This window comes from Doryrhamphus excisus, linkage group LG2, assembly GCF_037039965.1.
Source record: "Doryrhamphus excisus strain RoL-2023G ecotype Guam linkage group LG2, RoL_Dexc_Guam_v1.1, whole genome shotgun sequence".
NCBI classification, from domain to species: domain Eukaryota; kingdom Metazoa; phylum Chordata; class Actinopteri; order Syngnathiformes; family Syngnathidae; genus Doryrhamphus; species Doryrhamphus excisus.
The window spans coordinates 8,144,546-8,159,461 of NC_136358.1; the positions used below are offsets into that span (position 1 = coordinate 8,144,546).

The 14,916-nt window shown below is 40.3% G+C and overlaps 2 protein-coding genes across 4 annotated transcripts in view; both read left to right on the forward strand.

Annotated features, from left to right (window-relative positions):
- Window positions 1-14,916, forward strand: part of LOC131125032 (protein phosphatase 3 catalytic subunit alpha) — a 70,318-nt gene that overhangs the window by 40,511 nt on the left and 14,891 nt on the right. For all 3 annotated transcript variants that reach the window (XM_078797089.1, XM_058066145.2, XM_058066146.2), the window contains exons 3-8: window positions 2,879-3,003; window positions 4,361-4,472; window positions 6,900-7,045; window positions 8,544-8,683; window positions 11,112-11,189; window positions 12,550-12,644. In XM_078797089.1, the coding sequence (XP_078653215.1) occupies window positions 2,879-3,003; window positions 4,361-4,472; window positions 6,900-7,045; window positions 8,544-8,683; window positions 11,112-11,189; window positions 12,550-12,644 (696 nt within the window). The remainder of the gene's footprint in view (window positions 1-2,878; window positions 3,004-4,360; window positions 4,473-6,899; window positions 7,046-8,543; window positions 8,684-11,111; window positions 11,190-12,549; window positions 12,645-14,916) is intronic.
- plaa (phospholipase A2-activating protein) overlaps window positions 1-14,916 on the forward strand; it is an 80,650-nt gene that overhangs the window by 29,156 nt on the left and 36,578 nt on the right. The gene's annotated exons all lie outside the window — the stretch shown is intronic.

Genomic DNA, 14,916 nt, shown 5'->3' on the forward strand with positions numbered 1-14,916 from the left:
AAATGCAGTCTCCCATTTACCATGGTGGAGCAAAACTGCTGCAAAAGTTCTTACTTTAAATGGCAATCATTTATTAATGTATGCATGTAGTGTTTATGTATATGAAGGAAATATGTACGGTATATATATTAAGGATCAGCCGATATTTGCGTTCTTTACCTGAATCGGTATCGGCCGATACACGTGTGTGCTTGCCGATATATTTTTCCGCTGCATGATTTATAGACAGGCATCCACCGGGCAGCTTTGTGTTGCCGGAGGACCCTGCAACGCACGCAGTCGCGGTACCCCGCCCCCAATGGTGAATCATAACAAGGGCACGTTTTCAACTTTTAATTAGCCTCTAACTGTTAAACCTAGTTGAAATATTGTCACCTGCTTTGAAATAGGAAACATGAACGCCAAGTGCATGCAATATACGTGCTTGAGAATGTTGTGGTGCTTGAAGGTCTTTTAAAGCACAGAACAATTTTTATTTCACAAGTAAAAGAATAAGCTTGCTTTTTACGCTGGGAACCAGGAAGTGCTCCCAGCGACGCTACAATATAGTTTAGTTTGTGGGTTTGACAACCAGGAATGTTGTGCCTACCGTTGGAATTAGGGAGATGTTGATGTAGTTGGAGGCTAATATGTACAGCTGTTACCAACACCGCTTTAATGGCAACGTTGGCAATTCAGTCCCATGGTGTTTGTAGGAGTTTCATTCAGCCAACGCCGGGCCGAGGTTAAATGCGTATAGTGTTATGTGTGTGCGCTCTCTGAGCATGCACGCGCACACACAGAAGGAATTGGAGCAGCCGTGTCTGCTTATGAGAGGTCTTTATCGTGCACAACACCAACTTTAATGATTAGAGAAAGGTTTTATATATCGTACTAAATTGTGTTGGTGTGATGTGTTTGTGTGTGTGTGGAGGCGCGTCTCACTGTGGAGGAGCAGTCATCACATCAATGCTAGATAAAACTTAAACTATGACAGAAATGTTTTGCACATAGTTGAATATTTATTCCTTTTAAAGTTGATAATGCCGTTTAAATGTGTGTTTAAGACAGCTGAATCCTACTGTGTTCAGTGTTTACATTTCAGTCAATATTTGTGATATTTTAAATATTTGAGACCTGTAATATTTGTTATCATTGTAATTTTTTCATGTAAATTGAGAGAGCAAAAGCAGTATCTGCCATCGGCTAAGGGTGAAAAAATTCGGCATCGGCCCCAAAAAAACATATTGGTCGATCCCTAATATATAAATATATATATATATATATATATATATATATATATATATAGCAGGGGTGTCACAAGACACTATTTACGAGATGAAATGACACACAATATTGGCTCTACGATTATGAGATTTTAACATTACATAATGATCCAATCGATTTTTATTTATTTACTTATCTGAACTTTAGAAATCGTAGTTTAATCTCACAAGGTCCTGAATATTTTTGAATATTTTTGGGCTTGTTAAAGGCCAGTATGTTTACATAATTCCAATGTTTTTAAATTTAATTGTTTTTTATTATATCCATAAATGTCATGTCAAGGAGTATTTTATTTTTATTATTATTTTATCATTATAGTTATTATAATATATAATTATTCTATTATTATAGAATATGTAGATTATTGTTGTTGTTGTTGTTTTATTTTTTTCATTTCAGATTTAAAACAAAACTTGGAGGTCCGAAGGAAAAAAAAATGTCAGCTTCCAAAAACTGATAAACTGATAAAAATATTGCATATCGCATTTGTTTCCCATTTGCAATGGGAATTGCAGAAACCAGTAAAAGGAGTTTTGTTGCACGTCATCTGTTGGACAAATACTCAATACAAATAATACATTGAAGGCCTGTAATCCACATTAAACAATATTAATATTGCATTAGTGTATGCCAGATAAATGTAGACTCAAAACATTTTCAATGGGACATTTTTTTGTCACAAGGAACAAATGTGTAGCTTTAGCTTGTAGATTCACTTAAGGAAAAGAGATGATAATTCTAAAATGTATGTGTATGAAAATTTCACCAAAATTCCGTCAACATAGTAAAAGTGGTTTGAAAATAAGAAACGGAATGATGCAAAAATTATCAAAATACAGCAAAATTCTGTAAGTATTACAAGTTATTATGAATACTGCTATACTACATGATCACAGCTTGTATATAAAACCGTAAAACCTTGTTGGAGGTTTTAAGAGGTGTTTTGCTAGCGGTCTTTGTAGGCGGCATAGGTGTATCCCATTATGTTCAGCAAGGAGCAGTCTCTTTTTTTTAATCTGTTTTTTTATCTTTTGAACACACAGAAAAGAGAAAGACATGTTCATGTCTCTTATAATCGGCAAAATTCCCTGCAAAGTTTAGTTTGCCTTTGTCAAGTTGGATCAACCCAGCTTCAGGAGAGGTATTCCATAGAGTTCAAGTGTGTGTAAAAGACTCTCAGCACCACGGCCATGGTTTTCTCCTAGCGAGAATCTGTCTGCAAGGGCGGGTGACATGTTTTCCAGCACTTTCAGCCAATGAACCTTCAGTGCCTTTGCCAATGCTCGGATGAAGTCTGGTGAATCGCTTCAAGGTCCCCAGTAGAAAGAGACATATGGTGGAGAAGCAGAGCACAAAATAGTTTTAAATCTGTCCATTTAAACTCATCTGTGTCATTTTTGCAACACTGTCTTGTTGTACTTTGTTTGTGTGTCACATAATAGTCTGAGCCACCAGTTTGCAGTGGGTCCATAATGCTAAACAATGTATCCATTATGCTCCTGTGGCAGACAGTGTGGATGTGGAATCTGGAAAATAGGCAGCCTTGTGGAGGCTTTTATGTGCTGTTCTCCTCATGTCTTGTTTTTTCTCTCCTCTTATGTTCTACCTGTAGTGTGCGGCGACATCCACGGGCAGTTCTTTGACCTGATGAAGCTCTTCGAAGTGGGAGGCTCGCCTGCATCCACACGCTACCTTTTCCTGGGGGACTACGTCGACAGAGGGTATTTCAGTATTGAAGTGAGTTATTCATAGCTGATAGATATTATCGCATAACTATATCACATTATATCTTCCCAAGGATCGACACTAGAAAGTAAACTTATATATACTGATATACTTGAGCGTAGTCAGCTTGTATAGCAATATATTGCAGGTTTACTAGCCACTGAAATGACAACAAACAGCCATTGTTGTCTAAATAGCTGACAATACAAATGAGTAGAAGATACAATGGTGCCTCGGTTAACGTCATTGATCCTTTCCAGAATGTCCGACTCAATCCAAAACGGACTCTAACCAAACAAAATTTTCTCAGAGAATAACATAAATCTTGAATAATGTCTTCCAGACACCTGTAAATGTTAACTCAAAGCACTTTTTATAGATGATAATTATATATTTTTGCATTTTGAAAATAATGGAAAAATAATTACAAAGTACCTGAAAGTGAGTACCTGAAAGTATTGCGAGATTTCGTCTTGATAGCATGTTCCAGGATGTAAACAAACTGGATGGTATTTTGGGCACTAAGCAGGCAAACGCAAGCCAACGCACAATTTTAGCAAAAATTTTGGGAGCGAACATTAAACGAGGTACCATTGTAATCATCTCAAGCATGGGGGTGGTAGTGTTGCGCTGTGGGACTGCACGACTTCTGCCGGCACCGGGGTGCTGCGGTTCATTGAGGGAAAACATGACTTCCAACATGTGCTACGACATTGTAAAGTACAAATTAGGCAACACACCCGAACACACCACCAAGATGAAGTGTAGAGTACTGAGGAAGCTGAAGGTGATGGAGTGGCCAAGTATGTCTCCCCCACAACTTATCACAGTTTAGCATCCTTAAGTGGATGGAAATCTAACATGCTCCACCTGTGATGTCACCCTGGAGAAGTGGAAGAGGATTCCAATAACAACCTGTGCAACTCTGGAGAAGTCCATGCCCAAGAGGCTTAAGGCAGTGCTGGATAACAATGGTGCTCACCCTAAATATTAACACTAAGGACACAATTTAGACATGTTCATCTTTGTTCCCGCTGCTGCTATTCAAGCTGTACACTAACTACTCTAAAGTACTTTAGAGTTACTTATTACTTTTTATAGTATTGTTCCTTGAGAAGATATACTGTCATAGAAATGGTGCTGAAATGTGAAGGCTACTGTATAAGTCTCCTGCTATTGCATCATCTGCCACATTAGGCTTTTATTAATAAAACATACAGTAATGGCTTCTCTGTAGGTTTGTCATCCTCTCAAGCTCGTTGTGCAACCACAAGCCACAAAATGTACTGCATGAATGTTTCATCATAAGCAGACGCCACTCTGTGAAGCCATCACGCTTTGTGTTTTATCCTTTTTCTTTTGTCCGCAGTGTGTGCTGTACTTGTGGGCCTTAAAGATCCTCTACCCCAAAACACTGTTCTTGCTGCGTGGGAACCATGAATGTAGACATTTAACCGAGTATTTCACATTTAAGCAGGAATGTAAGTAGTCCCCTTTTCATTCTTTATTAAATATGCAGTCAAAGTGACTTGTAGTGTGGAATCAGTTGAATTAAGTACAGTGGAAGCTTGGCTAGCGTATTCCCCGGTTAGCGTGTTTTTTTCCCAGATATTTACACCAAAGCATGGCCGCCACCGTCACCATTCATTGCCATGAGTTGTTTCTGAATTTAATAGATGTTTCTCAGCTCACCTTGGCTCCATTTTGGGTTAAATTGCAGACAGAATCAAAAGAAAGCAGACACTTGAGGTGAGGTGAGAAATACTATTGAACAGAGGTTGAGTAAGTCACTCGTATGCATATCTCAAGCAAGTCCCAAAACACCTGACACGAGTCAAGTCATATAAAACTCAGATGAGCTACCCCGGTTGCCACATTTAAATCAGTAAAGACAGTGATTTCAACATGAACATTAACTTATATCCCAACTGAATAAGCCCTTTTACATTATTATCCATAATTCAAATCACACTTCCACATGTCCAAAAGGAGTGGGAAGAAGCAGAGCTTATTTAATCCTACCCTCCCGTCTCTTCCACAGCTGTTGCAGTACATTTTTTCATTTCCTGTATTCCATATGTGATTTATTCATTACATACAAATATCTCAAGATAATTTGGTGTATGACAAGTAGTGTATGACCAGTGCTATTTAAAAGAATAGGAAAACACAAAAGTGTTGATCTTGCTGCTTTGCTAACAACACGTAATCAATAAAGGTAGAAGTCTGGTAACCTTAAGTGTAGGGATGGGTGTTTCGACAAACTTTTTGATCGATAATCATGACAATTAACGATCAATTATCGATTTAATCATTAAGAAATGTCTGATTGAAAAAATAATTAAAAATACCACAGGCAGTCTGATTTTTCTCAATGAAGAATTTATTTCAAGAAGAACCTTTAATCCAACAATCCTCTTGCACAATTTAGGCTACAGTTTAAATGTGCAACTGTTAAACAATACACCGTGAGGCGTCGGGCTGACACTCCTCACAAAATAAAAGCCAGTGACAGTACTATATTCTCAAACTAAAATTCTGCCTCTTTTAGACAGAATAAAAAAGCATAATAATAATTTAAGAAGAACTTTAATCCACAACTTGCGCAATTTACAATTTAAATGTGCAACTGTTAAACAGTAGAAATAGGCCTATGTGTGGGCGTCAGGACTCTGGATCTTAACAAAATAAGAGCCAATAGGCTATTCTCTAAAACAAAATAAATCGGCTACATTTCGCCTCTTTTAAACACAAAAATAAAACATATTATTAACTAATCGTCATTTAATAAAAGAACAAAGTAGACTCGTAGCTTGTTTTTTTTTTTTTTTTTTTGCCAAAAGGCACAGCTGAGAGAGGGAGATCCCACATAACAATAACACATTATACCTATAGGTTTACATGAAGGCTATCGTGGTAACTGTCCTGGGCTATAGCTTACTTAACCTACTGGTTTTTGTCAAGAAAAATAAGCATGTTAACATGCTCTGTTAAACAGTCGAAAAATTGAAAAAAAAAATCAATTATGGATCATCGATTAATTGTGCCCATCCTTAATTAAGTGTTTTTATTCATCCATTTTGTCCATCATTGTATTTACTCTAAATCTATTGGAAATTGCAGGAGGTCATTACTCAATATAACAGCCTGACTCACAGTTTCATCATACTCAAAACGCTAAACTCATCACACAGCAACTTAATACTCAAAATGAATATCTAATAAATATACAAATATTTACCAAAACAAGTTTAAAAATAGATAATCGATTTTCTGTACTGCTTATCCTCACGTTTTTCCACAAAGCGTTGTGTTTGAAGCATTTCATAGGAGGGCAAGCGGCATAGAAAATGGATGGATGGTCCTGCAATGCTGCCTCTGCTCACCAGAGGGAGTCAGAGGCGCTCGAATCCCAGAGCGAGGCTGGCGTCATTGTAGCGGCCCAATGAATGCGATGTTCAGACGCAATGCATTATGGGAAAACATAAACACTTCATTTTTAAGTGGTATCGTATATGTTTGTATAATTCTCTGGTATTTCTTTTGGGTGTTGAGTTGCTGTGTGATGAATTTAGTGTTCTTATTGAGATAACACCGTGTAACATGTAATGACCTCCTGCAATTTCTAATGGATTGACAAGCTTTAATAATTTGTTAATATTTTAGGCTTTCTGGAACAGATCAGTTGGATTCACATTGCTTTTTTATGGGAAAACTGTTTTGGTTAGAGTACGTTTCAGTTAGGAGTCTGACCTTCTGGAACGGATTAATGACGCTAACCAAATTCCACTGTATGTTCATATGACTATATATTTCTTGGGAAAACCAAGAAAATTTGAGTAGGTGAAAGTTTTTTGCCTTGGTATGCTTTTGCCTCTTAAACCCCCGCTTCCCCATCTATATTCTAGGTAGAATTAAGTATTCAGAGAGGGTGTATGACGCATGTATGGACGCCTTCGACTGCCTTCCCCTGGCTGCACTAATGAACCAGCAGTTCCTGTGTGTACATGGAGGACTTTCTCCAGAAATCACAAATCTTGACGACATCAGGAAAGTATGTGCAAGATATCAATGTTTATTCCATAAAGATAGTCTCTATCTATTTTTATGAGCAGCAGTTGCTAGTAAGAAATACTGTAGTATGATACACAGCACACCATGGATTCTTCCACTAATTAAAAAAGCTTGAAGACTTGGATACAGCTCTAATTCAATCAAATGGATTCTCAGGCTCTAATCAGAGAGCATGCATAATACAAAATACTCCATTCAAGTGTCCATCAGGGTAGCCAGGCACTAATCTACCATCTTTTGTCCGAAAAAGACCGAGCCTTGGCTCAAAGCAGAACCCGTTGCTGTTTTATGGCTTTAAAAGAGTGTCAGCTTTGTTCATGCTGAGTAATGAAGGCTACCTATGGCACGTCGTTCTTCTTTCTGCCTTGACTAAGCAATAATATGTAACAATTCAACCCCCCAAAAATAACTGATTTTTTAATCACGTCGCAGCAAAAAGACACTTCAAACTGTTGGCCCAGATCTCCCTATCTAGTCTTTAACAGAGCTTGTGGGCTAAATGGTTCTGGGTGCCACATTTTCAGAATTTTTTTATTACAAGAACACCAGTCAATTATCTTACGTAAGACAGTCTTTAAGGAAAAACACCACTCAAACATCCTCTATATTAGTGGTTCTCACCTGGTTTTGGTTGCAGGACCCACTGTCGCCACTCAGTATCAATTGTTTGAGGTGATTTCCTCTCTTTATGGCGTGCTGTTCTCCAGCAGATATCTGCAGCTTTGTGTCGGGACAGATGGCACATTCACCCATAAATATGAAGCATAGCCAGGGAATAGCATAGCCAAGAACGCATGGTGCATTCATGGACTTAGTGTCATTTTATCTATGCCTAGGCATAGAACTGCGACCCACTGACAACAGCTCTGTTGACCCACTTTTGGGTCCTGACTAGGGATCGACCGATATGGTTTTTTGGGGGCCGATGTCGATACCGATTTTTTTCCATCACCCTTAGCCGATGGCCGATATTTGTGGCCGATACTGCTTTTGATCCCTCATTTTACATGAAGAAATGACCATGATATCAAATATTTATTGAAACATAAACACTGAACACAGTAGGATTCAGCTTTCTTAAACACACATTTAAACGGCATTACCAGCATTAAAAGGAATAAATATTCAACCATGTGCAAAACATTTCTGTCGTAGTTTAAGTTTTATCTAGCATTGATGTGATGACTGCTCTTCCGCAGTGTGACGGGGCGGATGCCTGACTGTAAATCATGCAGTGGAAAAATACATTGGCGAACCCACGCACGTATCGGCCGATACCGATACAAGGGAAAAAACGCAAATATCGGCCCGATATATCGGCCCGGCCGATGTACCGGTCGATCCTTGGTCCTGACCCACCAGTTGAGAATCACTGTTTTTTATAGCAGGAGCGCAAGTTTTGACGCTAAATTTACTGATTTCTTTTAACATGAGAATGTTAGTTCAATCCCGCTGACAAAGAGTGTTTCCCTCCACAGCTAGACAGATTCAAAGAGCCCCCAGCGTACGGGCCAATGTGTGATCTGCTGTGGTCCGACCCCCTGGAGGACTTTGGCAATGAGAAGAGCCAGGAGCATTTCACACACAACACAGTGCGAGGCTGCTCCTACTTCTATAGGCAAGACATTCTTTGTTTGTTTGTTTCATGAAATGGGCTGGCTAGCGGTGTACATTTTGGGTGTCTTTGTAGTTAAAAGAACAGAAGTAGCTTTACCTCGTACAAGGCAGCATGTTGGAGTCTACATTAAAGTATAGTTGTCTCACACGTATGTAGAAATGAAAACACCCCCATGGCTTATAAATCACCCCTTGCTGCCAAATAATCATCTCCCGTGTCCTCAGATTCTTAATCTTCTACAGTCAGCGGCGGAGGAAAGCCGAGCACCCCTCCAGAGTGTGTTGGCAGGATTTATGTAGCCCACATTAACTTAAATTGAGCCGAGTAACTGAACAAACATAGGAATTGCAAGAAGCAGGCCGCTCTGGCTGCCATAGATTGTAATGAGCTGGCACATAGCCACCAGGCGTAGCCCTCCCTCTTAATGCGTTCGGCAGTCCCCTCCGTTCATTACAACCTGAGTGATGCTTCCTTGGCAGTGGCATGCCCGTGGCCATGCAGCAGAAATGCCTGTAGTCTCCAAGTATGCATTTTTCTGCCGCAGATACCTGATATTGCAGATAGCGTTTGAAGATCCCATTAGCCAGCTTTTATGATCAATGATAAGTGCAGTACTTCAATTTCAAACATTTTATTATATTCTCTCTTGGGACAATGCTGTAGAAAGTAAACCTGGATATACTTAAAGGATGATTTATGTTCTAGGGCCGGAATAGGCAAAGGCGGCTGGTTACTCCCCCTTCAACCCCCCCCCCCCCCCCCCCCCAAAACATGTGTCAATATCAAAACAGACTATGTAATATTCATTCATTCATTTTCTACCGCTTTTTGCTCACGAGGGTCGCGGGGGTGCTGGAGCCTATCCCAGCTGTCTTCAGGCGAGAGGCGGGGTACACCCTGGACTGGTCGCCAGCCAATCACAGGGCACATATAGACAAACAACCATTCACACTCACATTCATACCTATGGACAATTTGAAGTCACCAATTAGCCTAGCATGTTTTTGGAATGTGGGAGGAAGACTATGTAATATATCTTAAGTAATATATTTTTTCTGGTTTTAGGTGAACACGACCCAAAATTTTCCAAAACAAAAGACACAACTGTGCAAATTGAGGCGTGTCTCAGTGAAGTAATATTCAAGATGCAATTATGAGCAGTTCTATAAATGTGATCGAAATATGAGCAACCTGCATAATAAATGTGACTGATGTTCAACGTGGATTATTAGTTCCTGCTTTAACAATGATTTGGATGTTGCTTCAGTCACCATTGTTAACTACTACTAGTAGTTGCTCACTTTTAGGAAAACATGGTCCTTAGAGTTTTGGTAGAGAATTACAAGATCATGCATGACTCTTATCTTGTTACTCACTTGTGTTGCCATCACTGTGTTGACTCATTTTCAATGGATTGTAATGTATAATGCTGTACAAGCACACTAGCATACCCAATGGTAGTATATCCAAGTTGACTTTCTATAGTATTGTCCCATGACAAGATAGTTGATTAGTGGCGGGACGCTCCCAAGTGTTGTACCAGCATCTCACTTAATCTCCTGCCACTTTCTCTGCATTCTTGAGTGTTGTTTTTATCAGTGCCCCCTTCATCCTAATTGGCATCACACTGGCAGTTGGGATTTACAGGACAATTTGGGCTCACTTTTTGGGTTCACCTATTTATGATACTTGGGATGCAACTAATGATGATTTTTCTTTGTCAGTTCATCTGAAGCTTGTTGTTTCGAATTGAGTTCGGTGCCTTGGTTAGGCACTAGATGGACCAAATCAATATGAACCAAACACAAAAATTTGTAGTTTGGTCCACAACATACCAGAAAAGAGGAAATAATGTTGATAAATGTCGATAACAGTCAAATCAGATGTGTGTGTGAATATTTTGTTAGGTCTAAAAGAAAGATATTATTCACATGTCAGGGGGTATTCACATTTTTAAATCAAATGGTTAGTCGAATAACAAAATTGGTCTTGAAAATGTATGGAATTTTGCAACGTCAAATCTGTAGGAATCTGTAGCAAATAACCTTTAAAATTCCTTTGAAAATTAACAACCAACACTTGAGGACCATTGAACCGAGAATAGTATCCTGAAGTATGTTTCCATTGGAGGAGTTAAAGTGAGCTTTTGGATCTCTTTATTCTGACAATATCATCATGAGCATAAAAAACACTCCATCACTCTCAGGCGATGTGCCGCCCCCCCGGCCCCCCTCTCTTTTCAGAAAGCTGTTACTCATGTGTCACACTTGACATTTAAAGTTCCATTTAAAATAAAATACACTATTTAAAATGTTCCCACTGGCTGTACTTTACAGTACTTTACAGCCAGCGGCCGTATTCACCATGCTTGTCTGACTTTTCTTGATATGGAAATAAACTGAATTCATTTTTTGTTTTTATTCTGCAGCTACCCTGCCGTTTGCGACTTCCTACATCACAATAATTTATTATCTATCATCCGGGCCCATGAAGCGCAGGATGCCGGGTGAGTTGTGGGCGTTTTTTGCTTGGTGGTGTGGGACAAAAACAAAAAGGAAGTGGAATTTGACAAGAATGATGCATGTAGATCATGTTGAAAAGTGATATGAATATAATTTTTCCTTCTTACAGTCATTGATATATGTATTTTTTTTTCACTTTCAAGTCACTTATTGTCACTTGTCTCACTCAAAAAATCATTGTATTTTGCACCAATTTTATATTGGGTTTTTTGTTGCTGTTGATTTTTTAAAAGTTTAATTATACTGTTAGAATGGGCCAATAAAAAAGCAGCTGCGGGTCACAGGTTTGACACCTACTAGGAATGCCGCTTTGTGTGTCTGTAGGATTGGGACAGGACGACACAGATGTTAGGTACTCTAGCATTGCCGTGTGCGCGACCACTCAAGCACCAAGGTTAGCTTATTCACGGAAGAAAACCTTAATGATCAAACATGAAGGTCCCATGTCTGTAGTTGACTGACTCGGCAGAGCTCCAGGATTCATTTTATGATGTGTAGTGAAACCTTCATTTGGGCGTACACGAAGGCTCAGCAAGCCAGGGGCGGGTCACAGACGTTATGTCCATGGGAAGGTTTTTCCTTTCTGACGACACAAACAGCCAACACTTGAAAGGCAAGTGTTTTAGTGCCTCTTCTGTCAAAATTCATCTTACTTTTAGAACATTGTTAAATAGTCACTTCATCGGGGACATGTCACCTGTCCAATAAAAACATTGCAAAACAAAAACATGTTATTGATTTATTGTATTATCTGTTACAATGCCATATATATGTGATGTCCAACGGAAGGTCATTTTCTGTTTATTTCCTTTCAAATATGGCCTTTTTTTGTCATTTATTTAAAATGCAAAATAGCCATTGTTGATCACCCTACACAGCAACTGGCTTGTCTGGGCTTGGCAGTGGTCTGCTCTCTGCGAGCGCTCTTGTTTACTGCTGCACTCCCACAGCATGGTCACATGGGACACCTTGCCACATGAGGCTGCAGCCCCCCGAGTGGTACACAGTCACTATTCTACACTTTAAAAATGCCGCATTAAAAAGAAAAACATATTTTTAAAAGTTGCAGCATGGGTGCTTTGTGGAGCATAAATCAGAAAGAATACAGAGCAACAAGCTCAGTCAGCACAGTTAGAAATTTGCCATACAATGTACTTGAGGGGCTAATATGGGGCTTTACTCTCATGGGGTGTCTTCATGATCCCCCCACCCCGCACTGATACATCACTTTACTAGACAAACACTGGTAAAAACAGGACACCATACTAATCATACCCCCAGGGATGAAGCAAACAGTCACATTGAACAACACTCATCTGCTATTTTATTTGTCTTCCCTCCCAGATATCGCATGTACAGAAAGAGTCAGACCACTGGCTTCCCGTCCCTTATCACCATTTTCTCCGCTCCCAACTACCTTGACGTCTACAACAACAAAGGTAAGCTATTAAGCAGCACAGGCACACTTCAATCGATCCTTTGGTTCTACAAACAAGCTCATTCGGTCCAAACACATGTGGTATGTCATGTTCAAACTGCAATAAGATCAGTACCCTGAGTCAGCGCTTTTCCCATTCTCCCTGGAGAAAACACAGCATCTGCTGTATTGGGGGTGCAAACGCAGGCAGACCACAGGAAATGAAATACACCAGGGAAGGAGTGATATACTGTATGTATATATATTTATTTGCAGTATGCTTCCCAGGCGGCACGGCGGTCGAGTGGTTAGCGCGGCTAGGAGACAAGGGTTCAATTCCACCCTCGGCCATCTCTGTGTGGAGTTTGCATGTTCTCCCTGTGCATGCGTGGGTTTTCTCCGGGTACTCTGGTTTCTTCCCACATTCCAAACACATGCTAGGTTCATTTGCGATTCCAAATTGTCCATAGATATGAATGTGAGTGTGAATGGTTGTTTGTCTATATGTGCCTTGTGATTGGCTGGGGTGTATCCCGCCTCTCGTCTGAAGTCAGCTGGGATAGGCTCCAGCATACCCCACGACCCTAATGAAAGAATATAGAATATTTGAAAAAGAATATTTGTAAAATTATTTTTTTAAAAGCAACAGTAAAATGGATGAAGCGTAAGGAGCCTTGCTGGGCTCACAGCAGAGGAGGACACACCTGGGGAGCCAGTGTTGCCGGTCAGCTCTCTGGAGGTGTCATGGGCCTATCAGTGGGCCTGCCTGAACACCCTAATGAAGTTTGAACCCCACCACCTTCCAGTGTTTGGTTCCAGATCAGGATCCCACTGCCTAGCTCACTAGGCAAAATGTGGACGGACTATTCTTAGCTTGTTTGTTTATTCAACCATGATCATGGATCATACGCTCAACACTAAATCCTCTCATACTTATTTTACTGCTAAAAAGTAGACAAAGCGCTCCAAATTGTTGAAAAATATAATAATATGAGACCATTTAAATGGATTTCCTCAAAATATCTTGGCTCCCTGGGCTCGCACTCTATGTAATTCAAGCTAGACCAGTGAGCCAATCCAGTCCTATCCGCCCCTTTAATCAGTCACGTGGGTGGGGTCCACTGGTTGAATCAAAGCCTCAGTAATGAATTGTCCTGCTTTTCGAATCTCACCGGGACCCTGCGAGCATATAGTCGCTGATTGATGGGCTATCCAGTGTGCACATCAATCTTCCACGGGGAGGGTGGAGGTATCGCTAGCTTCCATCAATCCAGCACTAGCCGTCTAAAAGACCAATGAGACTTTTCCACAAGGGGTGGGATTGAGTGCATTCGCTGTCAATAAAAGGAGACGGTAGCAGGGGAAAACTTGGGGCGGGGGCGGGGGGGAGCAAAATAATTCTAAAGCACACGCAGTTAGGCTTTACAGTTCTTTTTGCTTTGCCTTTCTGCACACAGGCCATTTCCTGCAGGAGCTGTCCGTCACTTTTCTGACCTCTGCACTCGCCCCCATTTACATCCTTTAACATGAGCTGTCAGAGAAGCAGCAGCAGTGATTTTGCACTTTTTAGTCTTGGAGTAGTGGCTGCTGTGGAATAGAGAGGGTTGGGGTGCGTGTGGAGGTGGGGGACTTGGCAATATTTCTTGTGGTTTCAAATTAATGGAATGTTTTCTGCTGCATGGTTATTGACTGCACCCGAAAGCCAGCGAGGCTTAATGTCTTTGCTGCTTGGCGATAATAAAAGCGAAATAACACACAGGTTTCCGGTGCTGAGGGCGATCGTTTGTTTCTTTTTTTTTTTACCTCTGCTGATCAGTGGGTTTAGATTAACTCTTTTAAGAATAAAAATATATATATATATATGTCTTCTTCCTCTCTTGTTGTGCTATGTCACTTTCTTATCATTGGGTGACAGGTACATTCAAAGGAGGAGGAATTCAATGTTTCAATTGGCTGGCGACCGCTGGAAGTGATAGCAGGAAAGATGATGGGGCGGTGATGATACCAGCACAGTAGGGGGGATTCATCTCAGCCTCGAGACAGAGGAGTATTCCCGGCTACAGATGCCCACCCATCTGTTATAACTCCAGCCATTAGCCCTTCTGTGTCCTGTGGCCATGCTTGGATGAGTAACAATCTGTTGGGTGAATGGCATTTGTGGCGCCCCCTATGGGTTGTGGTCTAAATGCTTTGGAAAACATACTGTCATCCATGTGATGCACTTACTAGTTTTATAATCATTAGACAAATGGTGGCTTAGACAATGATATACTGTAGAGGTAGTTGCTAAGATG